General features: G+C 38.5%; 1 protein-coding gene across 1 annotated transcript; it reads right to left on the bottom strand.

The window, feature by feature from the left end:
- Positions 1–347: 347 nt before the first annotated feature.
- Positions 348–18,744, bottom strand: RNF168 (ring finger protein 168). Its single transcript, XM_040249703.1, has 7 exons — positions 18,382–18,744; positions 17,714–18,050; positions 13,627–13,703; positions 10,791–10,970; positions 8,140–8,261; positions 6,327–6,408; positions 348–3,681 (listed from the first exon to the last, which is right to left on the bottom strand). Exons 2-7 carry the CDS (start codon positions 18,012–18,014, stop codon positions 2,722–2,724), a joined length of 1,722 nt encoding a protein of 573 aa, XP_040105637.1. The 5' UTR covers positions 18,015–18,050; positions 18,382–18,744; the 3' UTR covers positions 348–2,721.
- Positions 18,745–19,673: the final 929 nt, after the last annotated feature.

Below are 19,673 nucleotides of genomic sequence, written 5' to 3'. Positions count from 1 at the left end.
TGATATTTCTCCCAGCAATCTTGATTCCAGCTTGTGCTTCCTCCAGCCCAGCGTTTCTCATGATGTACTCTGCATATAAGTTAAATAAATAGGGTGACAATATACAGCCTTGACATACTCCTTTTCCTATTTGGAACCAGTCTGTTGTTCCATGTCCAGTTCTAACTGTTGCTTCCTGACCTGCATACAGGTTTCTCAATTCTCTTCTTTGGATAAATAGTTGCACACTATTCTACACTTGTATTTTTTATTTACTCTATATCTTATAGTGCTTTTAATCTCAGTAAAGTGGTTTTTCTTTGTTTAACTGCTGTATAGTATTCCATTTTACCATCATTTATTGTCTCTTGATATGCTTAAGGTTGTTTCTAACTTGTTATTATAAACAATACCATACAAAAATCTTTTGTGCATGCCATTATACATATGTGTGAAAACAGTAAGAAATTACTAGAGATAAATTGCCAAGGTTACCTCTTCAGGGCTTTAAAATTTTCTATTCATATCAAGCAACATATAAGAGTGCCTATTTCCCTACAGTTTTGCCAAGACTGGAAAAACAAAACAAAACAAAACCTATACACAGATAAAAGCAAAACCAAAAAAGCACCTTTATCTTTACTAATGAAGGATAGAAAAACATGAGCATTGGTATAAGTGATATTATGCATCTTTTCACACATTCAAGAGCCATTTGTATTTCCTTTCCAGAGAACTGTTTCTTGGGAACATAAACTTTTCTAATTTTTCTTTTGAGTTGTTAGTCTTTTTCATAATGTACTGGCAGACACTTTATAAAAAGAAATTAGCTTTTTGTGGTGAACTGTATCTACTTTTTCCCTAGTCTTCCATGTCTTCCAGTTTTCCTTTATGGTAGTTTTTACACAGAACTTATTTTCATGTTTTAATTTTTAACTGTGATAAAACATATAGACATATAGTCCATTTTAATTTTTAATAATTATTTTAATTTTCAGATTTTCAGCCTCTGCACAGTTCTAGCACTCCTTGAGAAATTAAACACTCTCATATCCCTTCCACAAAAATGGAATGAAAAGTATCAATACATTCTAATGACACAAAATATTTACTAGTTTCTCACAAAGATGCATACATGGTAGGAGTATCAGAAAGACTAAGAAGTTAAAATTTGTGTTAAAACCAATTTTAGTCAGGAAGACTTTTCACAGACAAATAAGTGGTTATATATGTAAATCCTAAATACATTATACTATTTTTCTCCCTTTTTGGTCATGGACTATTCCAGGAAGATTTAACTGCATAGCTTTTATTTGAGGAATCCCTAAAATGTAAAGCAAAATTGGTCTTAAAAAAATATTGGTTTGATGAAAAGATTTTAGTCTACTTTAGACAAATTTGGTTAGTTTCTAAATACACTTCATTTCAGCACAATCATTACCCAGGAGACAATCATTTTTGAGAAAGGGCAAACTAAATTTTAAGTTAGCATCAGGATTCTACCCATAATTAATCAATATTGAAGGAGATGCCATCAGTGTGCAGATTACAGAATTTTGGTTACAAAATTTGGAGGAAAAAAAAAATCAATGTCCAAAAGCACTGATAAATTTAAGCTACAATTATTAACTCTAGGACATTTTATTATGTTATTACCTTAATTGGATGGTTAACTAGACATCCATCAGAAATGCTGTTAAACCTGTTATTTGCTCAAAGTTGTTCATACTACTGAAACAAAAGATCTCTAAGTTAAATTTCATAAAATGAAATTGCTGCCTTCCTATTTAACTTTTGGGGGTAAGACAGGGCAAAACCCAAGTATCATACTTTCTATTTTTGTCCATAAACACAAATAAGTCAGTATGATAACCTAAGGAAATAAACACATGGTTAGTCAGGTTCTACAATATAGGATACTGTGACATAACTTTCCATTTTTTCCTCTGGAATAGTCGATTAGATAGTATGGTGTGTAAAACTATAAAATCTAAATGTTTCTTGTGTCATTCAGCAAAGAAAGGACGAGGAAGAACACTCTGCCAGACTACACCTGCTACTCCATTCTAGATCCAGCTGTCTGATCATCCCACACTGTTCATCTACCCCTCTAGCCTCATCCCAAAACAAGCTCCTTTGTATCAACGGTCTAGTTTTGTCAACTAAGTCCTAATTTTCCAGAAAACCCTGATTTTTCTGATTTAACACTGACCCCAACCCATTTTAAGTCAAAGAAAATATTATAATACTTAATTAAAGCAGAGATGGAAATTAGTGTTATGGAAGATGTATGTCAAGTGCTCTGCAAAAATATATGGGAAAGCTGCAAGAAAACAGCTTTTAAACCCTGCCTGGATACCTTAGCTACTTGGTACTAATGTTGCTTTGATTACTAGTCAGGACAAAAAGGGGCTCAAAGGCCATAAATATGCATTTTGGGGGAAATGCACGGAACTGAAGATTTCCTGGGAGTTGGCAAATGCAATTTTATATCCGTAAAGGCTGTCAACCTATACTGAGTACATCAGTTATTGAAAAAGTAAAGGAGTGGGACTCTTGCTTACAACTGAGTCCAGCAGAAACACATTCGTATGTTTCTCCTTTGTAATCACATGCTCCTTTAGTTAGAGACAATGAGTGTGTCCACAGAGCAGAGCTAATGAAAAATTTATAAAGAACCTATGATAGAAAGCTTCACAACCCAACCTTACTGGATTATAAAATACTCTTCTTACTCAAGCATTACTTTGTGAATCTCTGAAACATCTGAAAAATACTTTTCTGTGACTTACTAGGCTGTAGGGAATGAGCAGTTTTAGGTACATTACAATTATCTCTAGTAGAATTTGCTATCTTTCTTCCATTAACTGAACATTTCAACTGGATCTTAAAAGAAGGTTGCCGATGGTTTTCATTTTTTGAGTCGGTCTGAGGTTTTGGCTGCTCTAGCTCAGTTTGTCTTTTGGAGTTTCTGTCTCTGGAATTCTTTCTCTGTCCATTTAGTACTTTGTCTGGAGGTGAGGACACAGTCCGTAACTGATATCCATCTGGGGATCCTTTTTGCCGGTCTGGCCTTATTTGCTCTTGATCCACCTCTTCCTGAAGTTGTAATGCTAATAACCTGTCCTGCTTTTCTTGCTTATGTCTCTCATAAAGTAGATGTTCCAAATCTATCAGTTTCTGGGTCAAGCTGATTTCTGTTTCCTCTTGGTCTGAGGAGGCTTTGGGGAACATTTTCTTTCTTTTTGCAGAAAAGCATGGCTCTCTGATTGCTTCAGACAAAGGTTCTAGGTTTCTTCTTTTGGAGGTACCTTTACCGATCGGTAGGTGGGACTCTTCATTTTCTGTCCCAACCGTGTTGTTTCTAAGGAACTGTGTTGTATCTGATACAGTACACTCACTCTCTGTTTCACCACATGCCTCAGTGGCAGCATCTCCAGAGTAGGGAACTCTGGCTTTAGGTTCCTCGAGACTTATGACACATAACCCTTTTTCACGATTGCTTGGTCCTGTTTCAACTTTTCCTTCAAGGCACCATTCTCCACCACTGGTACATAACTGAGGCATAGGTGACTCCACTGAAGATTCTGCACCTTGTTCCTGAACTGCAAGATATATTTGAGGAGAAAGCGTTGGCATATCTTCTTCATCATCTGTGTCTTGCCATGTAGGGCTCTTCACATCACTGTTGTCGTCAATTTTCTGTAGAAAACAGAACAAGATTGAATGAACCAAGGGAAACCATCAAGTCATAACATATGTCTTATTACACTGACACCAAAACTGAGTTGTCACTATATACTATAATTACCTGATTATTACTACTACTAAGATATATTAGTTTTTAATAGTATTTTTATTCTGTGTGCCAACTTAAGGTATTTCTTCATTTTCACTCCCATGAAAACCTACAGCTCAAAACCCACAAGCCAGTTTTATATATGGCCAGCAGCTGGCACCATGACTTGACCTTTCATCTTTTAAACTTCCTCCAACCCAGGGACTTTTAATACCTTTTTGTGTCACAAACCCTCTTCTTTTTGGCATTTTTGTGAAGCTGACAGACCTCTTCTGAGAATAATATTTTAAAACATAAAAGTAAATACATAGGGATCAATTTATATTGCAACATAATTATTAAAATCTTATGATATAATAATGCATATCATTAATACATTAAATAATAAGATCTAGTAACAAGTCTAATAATTTGTAACACTGAAGGAGGGATGAGTATAAATGTTTCAAGAGATCTACAACAAATCTAATATGTTATTGGTGACAAAGACTCAGGTACTGTTGACAGTATTATGGTTTGCTGCTTATATTCATGACTATGTTGCTAAGTCATTTCGGTCATGTCCAACTCTGTGCAACCCCACAGACGGCAGCCCACCAGGCTCCCCTGTCCCTGGGATTCTCCAGGCAAGAATGGGTTGCCATTTCCTTCTCTAATGCATGAAAGTGAAAAGTGAAAGTGAAGTTGCTCAGTCGTGTCCGACTCAGCGATCCCATGGACCGCAGACTACCAGGGTTCTCCGTCTATGGCATCTTCCAAGCAAGAGTACTAGAGTGGGCTGCCATTGCCTTCTCCGATTCATGACTATAGGAAACACTAAAATGAGAGGTCAGGTGGAAGATAAACCTTTTCTTCTATCCAGGTTCATATTTACTCTATGGATTCTACCCACAGACCTTAGGTTAAGAACCCTTGCTTTAGCCAGTATAATTCTTCTCACTTACAGGTCTTGGGTAAATTAAGATCTAGGATTAGTTTTGACCGTGGGAAAGCCTTAAGAAAGGCTTCAATGAGAATTTGCTTCAAGACAAAAATTATTTATTGTTCAAGATCTTCTGTTCTTTTACCTACTTTGCTTTGCATTTATTGTTCCTCATAACATTTCTTGTGAACCAATGTAGTCTGGGTTGGACAAATTCTAAGCTGCCTAGCACGTTTTGCTGTATTAATATCAGGATAGGGAGAAAAAAAATCCCAGCCTTCAATGCCTCCTTCCATCAATCGTTAGTCCCAGCATAAGCCAGACTATCTGGACTTGAATTTCCCTCTATTACCTCTACTTAAGAGACTCTTTGTGGCTCAGCTGGTAAAGAATCTGCCTGAAATGTGGGAGGCTTGGGTTAGATCCCTGGGTTGGGAAGATTCTCTGGAGAAGGGAATGGCTACCCACTCCAGTATTCTGGCCTGGAGAATTCCATGGATTTGTACAGTGTATGGGGTCACAAAGAGTTGGACATCGCTTTCACAGGACTCTGAGCAATTCTCTTGCCTCTGCATGCCTCAGTTTTCTCAATTATAATTGGACACAAGGATACCTTACAGAATTGGTGGTTGTGATGAAGATTAAAGAAAATACATATATTTTGGGGCACATGAATGTCCATTAAGTGTTAGGTACTATAAAACCACCTACCTGAATTGAAAAATATTTATGAACCTATTAACAAAACTTTGGTTAACAAAACTTCTATATAGGACATTGATCTTGTATTTTTTCTAGTGCTCTTTTCCTGGAAATATGATAGAGGTGGAACGTCACTTGTGTCACTAGGCCTCATAGCTTATGATAAAAATGACCCTTATTGCTGAACTGCATTTGGACTAGGAGACCTAGGAGGGATCTTTAACCCCCTACAGGAAGCCAAGGTTCAGGGGCTTTGGAAAACGACTTACAAGTCTTTGGCTGTGTTCCTTACCAGGACCTCTGGAAGCTACACCCATGAGTCGTTACAGTAAATAACTGACTCTTATGGGGCATGGGACTTCTAAATCTTCATGGCAACTACACTCCTCTGCATGGTCTCACTTTCAGGCCATCACTTAGAAGCTCTGCAGTGAGGATGCTTGCTGAACAGATATGCCTGATGCTGCCCTACTAGCACGCTTTTTCCCATTCTGTTATCTTTTAAGTGAAGCTGGTACCAGGGGTAGCCTATTTAGTTTTGTGAGTCTGATGATCTAGGTCAGGGATCTACAAATTTTGCCCATGGACAAAATTCAACCTGGTGTCTGTTCTTGTAAACAGTTTTACTGGAACAAAAGCAAGCTCATTTGTTTAGATTTTATTCTGGATGCTTCCACATGAAAACAAATCACTGAATAGTTGTGACTGAGACCACCTGGGCCACACAGCCTAAAATATTTACTATCTGGCTTTTTAGAGAAAAAAATCTACTGACTCCTAGCTTAGGTGAGACTAAGATGATTAAGAAGGTGTATTCCATTTACTATGGTGACTTTTTTAAAAAAAAGTAGGAAACTATAAGTATTAACGATCTATAGCATTAATAAACTTGCGAAGCCAAGAATATCTTTAGCATTCACAAACCTTAGACATGGAGTTTTTTCTGTCTTCCTGTACAACTTCAGACTGTGATGCTGACCCAAGTTGAGATTTAGGTGACAGATACCTTTAGAAAAAAAGAGTTCAAAGTTAATTACACTTTAATAAAATATATATATTAAAAAAAAAAAGTTTGCCAAAATTTGAATGCTTTGAAACACAAGTGGCATGTATCCAATGAAATAAAGCCAGATTAGCTATTTATGCCTAAAGTTGTCTCACTTGCTACTTGGCTGATTTCTCAGAAAAAGTGTTATTTTATCTCCCTGTCTCAGGTATTTTGGTCTAACTCTGGAACAAAACTTAAAAGTCCGAGTATTGATATTTCAGTGAAAAACAGGAGAAAAGGAAGCAAAAGTCAAATTTAAATTATCCCTTAATTCTCAAAAGAATCTAAATAGGTAGGTCCTGGCATCAATACAACCTAAGACTGTACAGTCTTTCCAAAAGTAACGGAAACGACACTTTAAATTAGGAGAAAGAATATGTTAGTTTCTTTTTAATGTCAGAAATTCTACATTTTTTATCTCTGAAAAATGGTCCACGATCAGATTCTTTACCATTTTGGTATAGCGATTTTTATTACATACAAATTTATATCAACTATCTGCTTAGAGACATGAGACTTATCAATATGTTAGCATAAGAGCATATCTCTATCTAAGCATCAGTTTATTCTTGTATTTGTGACACATTTTTATGTTTATATATTTCAAAGTATATATTTAGATTCATGAAGATTTATGACAATTATATCCTTTATGTCTGTGCATGCTAAGTTGCTTCTCAAACTGATGTCCAACTCTTTGCGACCCTATGGACTATAGCCTGTCAGGCTGCTGTGTCCAAAGGATTCTCCAGGCAAGAATACTGGAGTGGGTTGCCATTTCCTTCTCCAGGGGATCTTCCTGACCCAAGGATCAAGCCTGTCCCTTTTTATGTTTCCTACACTGGCTGGCGGGTTCTTCTACCAACAGCACCACCTGGGAAGCCCCTTATATCCTTTATGCTGAATAATATATCAATTTGAAATATCCCTGCTTTTCTCTTTTAATGGCTTTTCTCTTGATTTCTACTTTACATAATATCAGCATTAACAATATTGAGGCTACATGTCTGCTTTTTCTCTTAATAGCAACCACCTCTTTTAACACTGCCCTCTCCCTATAAACCTTCATCTCCCTGTCTCAAATTTCCACTATCTCAAATCCTAAATTTCTATGAATTTTGGAAGGGGGTAAATCAGTTGCACATATTTATCTAATTGAACCAAAAGCCCTTACATGTTTTTGAAGTCTAGATTGTAGTTGATAAACTGCTTCGACTATGAATTACTATGGGAAAGCTTATCAACTCGTCTTGCTGCTAAGAGGGGCACAGTGGGGCAACTAAATTCACTCTACTGTTGACTACTTGACTCATGTTTTTTGTACAGTAGGGAAGAAATGTAATATATAAACTGGGAAAAACAGAGTGGGGTAAGATCTAAATGCCAGCCAAACTGTAAACTCTTTCAATGAGGATGACCTTATATTGGACTACTTTGTTTTTCATTTGAATCCAAACCAAGAAAAGAAGGAATCCAACTGATTGATTTTGAGAAAATGGTACCAACATGGAAATCCTGAGCAGTCAGGATAAAAAAAGGCTTCACATTTCTCTTCATGTTAGCCAGGAATGTAAGCTATGTGAGCATCTCTCTTATTTTCACTTTATATTAATGTCAGACAATCTAGAGGGTTTTCATGCAGAGCTGATGGACCAAATTTTGATACAGCAGTATTCCATATTCACTTACTTCTGAATATCTCCAGTGTTTGTTTGTTTGTTCTTACTTTTCTTTTGTGATTTGGTTGTGACTGGATCAGATTTTCTGGAATTCAAAGGTGAAGCCAAAACACTTCCCTCACAGAAATTGTTCTTCAACAACAGAAAAAGCATAAAACAATTTTAAAATAAAATAAGCTATTAATTAACTCAGAATCCACAATAGAATTTTTCAGGAATTATGCTCATTATGCTTAAATTCTATATATCCTGTGAAATAATACTGGCCATGCAAAAATTAGTATAAACAAGATTAATAAGTTTATCTAAGTTGGTCTAAATTGCATTATTACCCTATGTTAGATAAACAAAGGGCATGATGATACTAATCTCATTAACTGATCATTTTTAAATTTTTCTAACGAATAATTTCATATATTTATAACTACTTTAACCTATAGGGGAAAATTGAAAAAGCTGGGGCTATTCCTGGAATAAAAGTTATTTTATGTAAAATAATTTAATTTGGGAATTTAAGGGCATACCAATAAATAAGCATGAATATTTACTTCCTATCTCATGACAGACCCATAAGTTTCCTACTATGTCATTTGAAAAATTAACATACTTGGTGGTGGTTGACATTTGGCCTTGAACCAACAAACTTTTATTTCAAAATATCAATAGATCTGCTCTTATAATCCCATGTGAAAACAAGAATTAGAACAATAATTCTTGAAAGACAAAGTTGACCCCAGGGTTTCCTCTTTGATATATTTTCTTTCCTATCCCATTTGTTATTCTATTGGTCTTTTTTATGGCCTTGCTGCTCAGCTAGCAGGATCTTAGTTTCCCAATCAAGGATTGAATCCAGGGCTATGGCAGTGAAAGTGCTGAGTTATAACCATTGAACTGCCAGGGAAGTTCCATGGTCTATGTCTTTTACTTAATTTCTCAATTATGTAAAGTTCTGAAGCTATCCCACTTAAATTTTAAAAGGAAATATAATTTTTAAAAGGGTGTACATTTTAAAACTCAGTTATATTATGAATGGCAAGCCTCTCAAAAAATGGGGGAAAAAATCAATTCTGGATATACTTCACTTTGGTAAGTATATTTTAAGATATCTGTTGTTTGAAAGCAAAAGAATTGTTTTTAGAGGCTCTCAAACCTGCACACACACCCCCAGAGGGGAGTGGTATTCCCTAAATCCCATCCCCAGAGATTTTGTATTTTAAAAGAACTTCAAGTGATTCTGCTACGTCCTTTCAAATCACTGGGTCTCACTGTATCCTTTGGTCTTACAGTATGTGTTCTATCATCCTTCCCTTAATTCACTGTCCCCTAGGCAGTAATTTTTAACCATGGCGAGATAACAAAATCCAAGTTTAATATGTTATGTAAGAATTTAGGGACCTCCCTTGTGGTCCAGTGTTTAAGACTCTGTGCTTCCATGCAGGGGGCATGGGTTCAATCCCTGATTGGGTAACTAAGATCCTACAAGCCGCGCAGCACGGACAAAAAAGAATTTAATGTGCTTCACTTTCAAAAAGTGATTGGCATCCATACAATGGAATATTTTACCACTATTACAAAAGAATTATAGACTATATGTAGTAATATGAAAAATCTCTTATGAAATATCAAGTGAAAAAGTTCAGGAAACAGTTTCTTATGACACTAAATGTCTTCCTGACCCTTGATGTTGGACCAAGTCAAGTGATTTGCTTTATTAAATGGCATGTAAACTGTCATGATGCTTAAACAGAAGCGTTAGGAACCACTGCATGGTTGGCTTTTATTCTCTTTCCTCTTCCATAAGAATGGCATGGCCTAAAGAGGACTCCCTCTTCACATGGAACACCACCAAATCAGCTGACATGAATCATGAACAAGTCATAAATGTGGGTGGTTGAAAGCCTCTGAGATATGGGGATCATTTGTTACCTCTGCAATGCTGACTGATGCCATTTCCCATTTACATGTAAAATGATGAAGTTTGTGAACATAAAATACTAAATTAACCCACATTCAAAAGAAAAAAAAAAATTCAGAAAAAAAAAAACAAACCCAGTGTGATTCATATATCATTTTTAGGTGAAAAAAAAAGTTATAAGAAAGAAACCATTAATAGTGCTAACCTTTGGGGAAAGAGCCTGATGTAATGGAATAAGAATAGGAGTGGAGAAGTGGGAGGGGGAAATGGAGTTTTCATTTTCCACTAAATAGCTTTCTACATAACTGAATTTACTTATGAAAAATAAAAGTTTTTTATAGAATACTTGGGGGACTTCAACAGTCCAGTGGTTAAGACTTTGCTTTCCAATGAGGGGGTATGGGTTCGATTCCTGGTCAGGGAGCTAAGATTCCACATGCCTCATGGCAAAAAAACAAAACATGAGAATAAGAGAAGCAATACTGTAACAAATTCAATAGACTTTAAAAAATGATCTACATTAAAAAAAAATTCTTAACAAACAAAAAAATCCCCAAACAAACCAAGAAAACCACATACTTGGATTAGAGCAAATATATAACAATATGCCAAAAAAGTTTTGTTTTAGGTAGAACAAATATGTCAGAAATAGTTTCAGTTATGGTGAATGCTTCCTCTTTAGACTGTTCAAAATCAAACAAAGCAATAATAATGGAGATACTTCAAAGTTCTTTCTTGAAACTTACAATATCAAGGCTTAGTCTTCTTGCCAGTTCTTCATCACTTTTCAGTTGTTCTTCCATTTCTCTGTGCCTTTTTTCTGCCTGTCTCTTTTCCTCCTCTTCCTCCTCTGCCAGTAATTTCTGAATGTATTCTTCACTGGCTTTGTTTTCTTCTTCCTCACAGGCTCGCCGCTCTGCCTCTACCTTAAAGATGATTAATAAAGAACAATCCTTCTCTGAACTTTTGAGTACACTTGCAATATTTCTTAGTAAGAATAGTAAAAAAAAAAAAAAGAAACAACAACAAATTGGCAAGAAATAAAATCCCTCAAATTAAGGTCAAATCCAGAGAGGCGATTTCCTGTAAAGTAGTTAAGGAAGTCTCCTTTAGGAAGCCTCCCCAGTCGGTCCAATGAAATCTTGATCAAAGCCTCATCCCTCCTTGTTTCAGTCCTTATCACAGTTTCTATTACACTATAATACAGTTTTGGAAGTCTTCCTAGGGGATATTTTTCCCTAGGTAATAGAAGGTCACATTCTGACTAACTTTGGCATAGGTTTCTGAACCAAACACTAGCAAGGGAATGGAATGATAAGAACTGAATTAAACTAATCAGGGTCTCTCCCTGAAGTTGGGATGAATCTCCAAACATGGTGGGCAAGGGTGCAGTAGTTGCTGAAAAAACAATGGTCATTATATGATCTACAGAGGAGAAAAGACAGAAAAACTTTAATAGATCAGTAAGTGATCTAACTTTCTTAGCTCAGTAAGTCAGAGTGGAGGCTCAAACTCAGCTTTCTGGACCTAAGACCATGCTTGTGGGCATTTAAACTATACTTCCTGAAAGAAATAATGTTAAGAATTACTTTAGAAATCCAAAAGACCTGACTTGAAAATAAGTAAGTCCTTGATTCAATTCAAGTGAAGGAGATAGGAGGAAAGATTTGTTAAGTTTTCTTGCTCTTAAAGGAAAGCCATTGGAAGAGACTGCTGTTTTTTCCTCTGCGTATCATTGTGTATGCAGCTGAGGTTCAGAAATGTGCAGCTGTCTTGCTATTAGCCTGAGGATAAAGCCAGGCAACAGAAGTCAGCAAAGAATTGGAACCAGAGCTGTGGATGAAACCAGCCCTGAAGTCCCTACTAATCTATGGAATTCTAATAAATTAGTTTTTTTCATCTATACCCAAAATCATCCTGATAAAACCAGTTCTCACTACATTGTTGTGAACATCATTTCTTAAACCCTTACTTAAAGATATTGTTTAGACAATATGCTGTCAATTAAATACTATGATTGTTTATTAGCTCTTGTAGAGCTCACATGGTCTAATACAGTAGCCACTAGCTACATATGGCCATTGAAATGTGACTAGTCCAAATTGAGATGTAGTGTAAGTACAAAATACACAGTTGAAGACTAAATAAGAATAATCAATACTTTCTATGCTGACTACATAATAAAATATTTTAGGTACAATATATATAAAAATTAATTTCATGTTTTAAAAAAAATTAAAATGTGGCTAATAGGAAGCTTTCAATTGTGTATGAACCCATATCATGCTTCTATTGGACAACATTGCTCTAGACTAATCAGGGTAGAAGAGTACTAAGGCTCTCCTAGTACTAGTGAAATCCAAAGACCCCTCTTTTCCTAAGCAGGTACTTGACAAAGTAGACTGAGCACCAAAGAATTGATGCTTTTGAACTGTGGTGCTGATGAGACAAGGAGATCAAACCAGTCGATCCTACAGGAAATCAACCCTGAATATTCATTGGAAGGGGTAATGCTGAAGCTAAGACTCCAATACTTTGGCTACCTGATGCAAAGAGCCGACTCACTGGAAAAGACCCTGTTGCTGTGAAAGACTGAAGGCTGGAGAAAGGGATGACAGAGGACGATGGTTGGATGGCATCATTGACTCAATGGACATGAGTTTGAGCAAGCTCCAGAAGCTGGTGAAGGACAGGGAAGCCTGGTGTGCTGCAGTCCATGATGTCAGAGTCGGACATGACTGAAAGACTGAAAAACAACTTCACAATTAGCCCTTTATGCTTTCCTCATCTAAAGGCATTGTTTGTGCCTCTAAAATTCATATACTGAAGCCCTAACTCCTCAATGTGACATTTAGAGGTGGGGCATTCAGGAGGTAATAGGATCATGAGGGTGGAGTCCTCATGAAAGGGACTAGTAGCCTTAGAAGAGACAGGAGAGATGATCCACCTCTCCCTCCCGCTCTTCACCATGTAAGAACACGGTGAGAAGGCAGCTGTTGAGAAGCCAGGAAGCAGACCCTTGCCCAACACCAGATCCAGAACTGTGAGGAATCAATGTTTGTTGCTTCATTCACCCAGTCTCTGGTGGTTTTGAGCCTAAATGGACTTAAGATACCATAATCTACCACCGTTTTCCCATCCTTTATGCTTAAAGCTTCAGGGAAATTTTAAAAAATCTCCTTAACACTTAAATGCTTACAGATCACTATCACATAAGAGCACCAAACACGTATAAATAAACTAAAGCTAATTTTAACTATTTTAAACACATGTAAAAACTGGAGCTTTGGGATGTCCCTAGAGGTCCAGAGATTAAGACTTTGCCTTCCAAAGCAGAGGGTGAGGGTTTGAGCCCCTGGTCAGGAAGCTAAGATCCCACATGACTCGCAGCCAAAAAGCAAAACATAAAACAGAAACAAAACTGTAATGGTCCACATTAAAATAAAACAACTGAAGCCTTTATAAACTATATTAAAATCATTAACATTTCAGTATATATTATTATTTATTTATATAGGCACATAAAACTGTATGCAAAAACATAGCAGAAAATTTTTCCAAAAAAGAACATTTACGACCTACCTTGCTTATCTCCTCTTCATATTCTCTTCTTAATTCCCCAGGCTTACTTAATAAGCGGACTGGCTGATAGTCATCAACTGTTTCAGATCAAGAGAGAAAATTACATTATAGGCAATTACAGAATTCTATAGCTAGCTTTGAGCTTCCATTAAACCCATATTAATATAAAATGCAAAATTAAAGTAAGTGTACAATTATTAACAGCTATAGGAATATGGAATTCCATTTTTAAAAAGGCCAGAGGTTTTCTGGTTCAAAATGGCACACAAATATGTATCCTTAGCTTTCTCTAGAAGCCATTAAAATTACAGTAAAGGAATTTAAAAAAAACAATCCCACAATAATAGCAAACAGATAGTTCTCCAAAAAAGATATATACAAATGGCCAGCAAGCACGTGAAAAGATGCTCACAATCACTAGTCATTAGGGAAATATAAATCAGAACCAATGAGACAGCATCTCCCTACTACTCCATCAAACAAAGAAAACAAAACCAGAAAGTAGCAAATGCTAACAAAGATACAAAAAGGAACTCTTGCCCTTGCTGGCGGGAGTATTTAAGATTGTACAGCTGTTATGGAAGAGTATAGCAGTTCCTCAAAAAATTAAAACATAGAATTAGCACATGATCCAGCAATTTCTTTTCGGGTACATACTCAAGAGAGTTGAAAGCAGGGACACTGACACTTGTACATGTCCGACTCTGTGCGACCCCGTGAACTAAAGCCCGCCAGGCTCCTCTGTCCTTGGGATTCTCCAGGCAAGAATACTGGAGTGGGTTGCCATTTCCTTCTCCAGGGTAACTTGCCGACACAGGGGTCAAACCCAGGTCTCCCGCATTGCAGGCAGGCGCTTTAACCTCTGAGCCACCAGGGAAGCCCAACACTTGTACACCCATGTTAATTCACAATAGCCAAAAGATGGGAGCCAAAGATGGAAGTAACCCAATGACCCACTGACAGATGAAAGGATAAACAAACACAGTAGACGCATACAATAAAATATTAGCCATAAAAAGAAATGAAATTCATTCACATGCTACAACATAAAGTCTGACTTTATGTTAAGTGAAAGAAGGTGGTGATCATTTTGTACTATGTAGAATTACTGAATCACTGTTGTGAAATAGTGAACCTAATATAACACTGTAAGGTAATTATACTTGGATTATTTTTTTTTTAATGAAGTCGCCAAATTGCCCATACTGGGAAAAAGAGAGAGAGGAGAAAAAGAGAGAGAGGAGAAAAAGAGAAAGGGAGGGCAGGAGGGAAGGGACAAAAAAAGCTACAAATAGCTACTATGATTCTACTTATATAAGGTACATAAAGTAGTTAAATCATAGAGACAGGAAGTAACAGTGGTGGTAGCCAAGGGCTGGATGGAGAGGAACTGAGGAATTATTGTTCAATGGGTACAGAGTTTCAGTTTTTGAAGATGAAAAAGTTCTGGAAAGGGATGATGGTGATGCTTGCACACCTATGTGAATGTACTCAATGCCTTGAACTGAATGTCTAAAAATGGTTAAAATGGTAAATTTTGTATGTATACTTTACCACAATTTAAAAAACACACTAAGATACCAGTTAACACCTCCTAGGATGGCTATAAAAAATGAAAAATTTTTTTAAAAAGCAGAACAGAACTAGTGTTGGTTAGGATGTGCAGAAATTGAAACCATTACACATTGTGAAGGGAATTTAAAATGATGCAGATCTGTGAAAAAGTTTGGCAGATCCTCAAAAGGCTAAACATAGAATTACCATATGATCCAGCAACTCCACTCCTATACACAAAAAATGAAAACATATTCAAACAAATACTTGTGCATGAGTATTCATATCAGCACCCATTCAAACAGCCAAAAGGTGAAAACTACCCAAATGTTCATCGATGAATGAATAAAAAAATATATATATAAAAATTATTCAGCCCTAAAAAGGAATGAAGTACTAATAAATAATAGAACCTTGTATGAACCTTGGAAACATTATGCTAAGTGAAAGAAGCCAGACATAACAGATTACATATTTTATGAATACACTTATATTGCCATTGTTGAGTCGCTAAGTTGTGTCTAATTTTTGGGGGGACCCCATGGACTGTAGCCCATGAGGCTCCTCTGTCCATGGGATTTCCCAGGCAAGAACACTGGAGTAGGTTGCCATTTCCTTCTCCAGGGGATCTTTCTGATCCAGGGACTGAACCCGCATCTCCTGCATTGGCAAGTGGTTCTTTTTTTTTTTTTTTTTTTTAACTTTAAATTTATTTATTTTAATTGGAGGCTAATCACTTTACAATATTGTATTGATTTTGCCATACATCAACATGAATCCGCCACGGGTATACACGTGTTCCCCATCCTGAACCCCCCTCCCACCTCCCTCCCCGTATCATCCTTCTGGGTCATCCCAGGGCACCAGCCCCAAGCATCCTGTATCTGGCAGGTGGATTCTTTACTGCCCAGGCACCTGGGAAGCCCTTCCCAATGAATACCTGTTGCTTATTCTGAAGTTGTTTTGTTCTCAGATCCATCAAACAGCCCAGATGCTTCCTTCTGCTTATACCACGGAGATCTGATTTTGGTGATTTGTCCTGGTATCTTTTGGGGTTTATGGGAACATTTTATGAGCTAATTCTGAGGTAAATGATGTCTATGATGTTTAATTCTGCTAAACAGGTGGTGTGTGTGTTTTACTGGGGCTTCACAGAAATTAAAAAACCAAGCAAATTCACAGAGAACTCTTGACAGGGGGTAGGGAAGAGTGAGTCATAGCTTAATGGTTAGAGTCTGTCTGGAATGATGAAAAAGTTTTGGAAACACAGTGGTGATGGTTGCAAAACACTGAATGTAATTAACACTACTGCGTCCACTTAAAAATGATTAAAATGGCAAACTAAGAAAAGCTATGACCAACTTGGATAGCATATTAAAAAGCAGAGACATTACTTTGCCGATAAAGGTCTGTAGAGTCAAAGCTATGGTTTTTCAGTAGTCAGGTATGGATGTGAAAGTTGGACTATAAAGAAAGCTGAGCGCCAAAGAATTGATGCTTTTGGACTGTAGTGTTGGAGAAGACTCTTGAGAGTCCCTTGGACTGCAAGGAGATCCAACCTGTACATCCTAATGGAAATCAGTCCTGGATATTCACTGGAAGGACTGATGCTGAAGCTGAAACTCCAATACTTTGGCCACCTGATGGGAAGAACTGACTCACTGAAAAAGACCCTGATGCTGGGCAAGATTGAGGGCAGGAGGAGAAGGGGATGACAGAGGATGAGATGGTTGGATGGCTTCACCAGCTCAATGGGCATGAGTCTGAGCAAGCTTCGGGAGTTGGTAATGGGACAGGGAAGCCTGGTGTGCTGCAGGCCCTGGAGTCACAGAGAGTCAGACATGACTGAGGGACTGAACTGAACTGAACTGACAATAAGTAAAAAGAATTCCAAAAAAAAGCTACGTATATCACAGCATTAAGCATTGCATTCAAACCCTAAACAAGAAACATCGCATGACTTACTGAGCACATAAATGATCAAGCTGCTAGAATCAAGTGTTCAGTTTGAGGCACAAAGAAGAGTCCACATTGTGGAGGACCTTTGAATAAAAACGGCTGAACTAGATGGCCACAGAAAGCTGTTTTAGGCTCCCTGCAAGCTTAAGAATTAAATGAATGGCAATGTATAGGCAAGCAAGTTAGAGAAAATAATTGAAAGTGAAAAAGACATTAACACAAGAATCCTTACTTCTGCTGTTGCTATACTGTGACTGTGGCTCCTCTACGACTATTTATATAACTTTTCACATGACTGAAGACTCTATCGGGCAATTCTTTTGTTTTGGGTTTTTCTTTTCATTTTTAATCGAACAAACACCAAGTGAACACAGGCTGGGCATTATAACAATGAACAAAATCTTGCCATTGACCTTAATCAACATTTTGAGGCCAAAAAACCCCAAACACCTCTAAAAATTTTAGACAAATACTAACTGACTCTCTGTTTAATCCTTTAAAAAATGGATTAGTGGCGGTTGGTTTTCAAAATGATCTTAGTTTTTAGACAACAAACGCGCTGGGCTTTACTCACCAATTTCCTTTGATTCTTGCCCAGAGGCTCTTAGCTTGCATTCCTTTGGATAGTGTTTTTGAATTGTCTCCCACAGTTCCATATTAACTAGAGAATTTGTTCGGGTACGGTACCGAGCCCACGAAGAGACCCGGCGGCGACAGAAGGGACAGCACAAACTTGCCTTTTCGACAGTCGATTCGAAACATGGTTTACAGAGCGTGTGGTTACAAGGCAGTGTCACAGGCTCAAAGAGGATTTCCACACAGATTTGGCACTGACATTCTAACAAGGAAGGGATGGAGTCTTTGGGTACAGCCATTTTAATATGCTAATAAGGCATATTCAACATCAATACCTGAAAGAGAAAGAATCTTGTTTCCGGTCCGAATAGGAAAAAAGCAAAGTAACACTTTTGCGTTTTAAATATTATGCCCAGTAGCCTGCCAGAATTCAGAGACTGAAAGCATCAAATATCTAGAAGTAAAAATGGTGTTCTACAGGTCAGGTAAACAGTACGACCCTGGAAGGCGGTGTATTTGTCCATGTTTAAGATAAACATCCGGAAAGAAAACAAATGAATCTTGGCTGCTCCCAGGCATTACCAACCATTGCAGCAGGGCGGAAAGTGGGCTCCAGCTCTCCGGCGCGGCCGGAGCCGCGCGCCAAGTTCCCCTCCTCCCGCTTACCAGGTGAGAACGCTCCCTTAGCTCCCGGCAGGCAAGACGGAGGCCGCCGAGGCGCACAGCCCTCGGGCCATCGCTCGAGGAAAACTGCAGCGCCTCCCCCGGACGCGGGCTCCGTTGGAGCAGGACTTCCGTTTCACCGCTGCTGTGGGTCCGCGTTCGCGCCTTACTCGGATTCTGAGCCCACCCCTTGTCCTCTCTAAAGTCAGCCAGAAAGCCTAATCTTAGCGGCGGCCCCTTAGAATCCCGCAAGGGCTAGTAGCGTCACGACTGCCCGCCAAAACAGCCCCTCCCACCATAGAAAACCGACAAAGGATACAGACAGCTAACATTCCGCGATGGGACTTCCGGGCCTGCGCGCGCACTGCCCGCCCTGCTGGCCCCGCCCCCCTGCCCCGGCAGAGAGCCCGCCCCTCCCCTCGCGAGGCGTGTGTGCTTGCTTGCTAAGTCGGTCCAGTCCTTTTGGACTCTGCGTCACTATCGTCTGTGGCCCGAAAGATTCCTCTGTCCTTGGGATTCTTGAGGCAAGAATAATGGAGCGGGTTGTCATGCTCTTTTCCAGGTGAGCTTCCCAAGCCTGGAATGGAACCCCCGTCTCCCGCGGCTCCTGCATTGGCGGGTTCTTTTAGGTGAGCCACCGCCCCCCTCGGGTCGTTGTGGCTCTAATTTTCTCGTGTGGTTCCTGCTCTCGGGGACTGCGGAAACCGGGCAGTGTCGCAAGATTGGTCTCTGGGCAGAAAAAGGAAACCTCAAAACAAACTGAGACCCGAGCGGTAACTTGAAAATTCTTCCCTCTATACTCCTCAGCCTACCTTTCTGTAGTACCCTTCTGTACTGTTTATACATGATGGCCTGCCTCAGGGAACCTTGCCCCTCTGCCTGACTGTTAAATCAGGACCTTTGTTCAGGACCCTGTTCACCTGTGGATGGCTACAGGAAGGAAGAAATTGACACATCCCTTCCCCAGACTTGCCATTCTAGGAGATACTTGCAAGATGAAGGGGCTTTTTACTTCTCTTCCTCACCCCACCCCCTCCACCCCACTCATTCTGTAAAAGAACCCGGCATCCAGACCCAGATGGGATGGTTATTTTGAGACATTAGTTTGCCATCTTATTGGTCAGTGAGTAGAACCAGCTCGGACTTGGTAACGCTGTCTGTTCAAGCACAAGCTGCCTGTTCTCTTTATTTGGTGCCCTGCAATAAATGCTGCATTTTGTCTTAACACAACCGCATGTCAGTAGATTGGCTTTGTTGCAGACCCAAGTTTGATTTAGTAACACTTCCAAGAGATA

This window comes from Oryx dammah, unplaced genomic scaffold (genome assembly GCF_014754425.2).
Source record: "Oryx dammah isolate SB20612 unplaced genomic scaffold, SCBI_Odam_1.1 HiC_scaffold_2, whole genome shotgun sequence".
Classification (NCBI taxonomy): Eukaryota; Metazoa; Chordata; class Mammalia; order Artiodactyla; family Bovidae; genus Oryx; species Oryx dammah.
The sequence above is the reverse complement of the archived record's forward strand: the minus strand, read 5'-3'. Positions and strand labels throughout refer to the sequence as shown.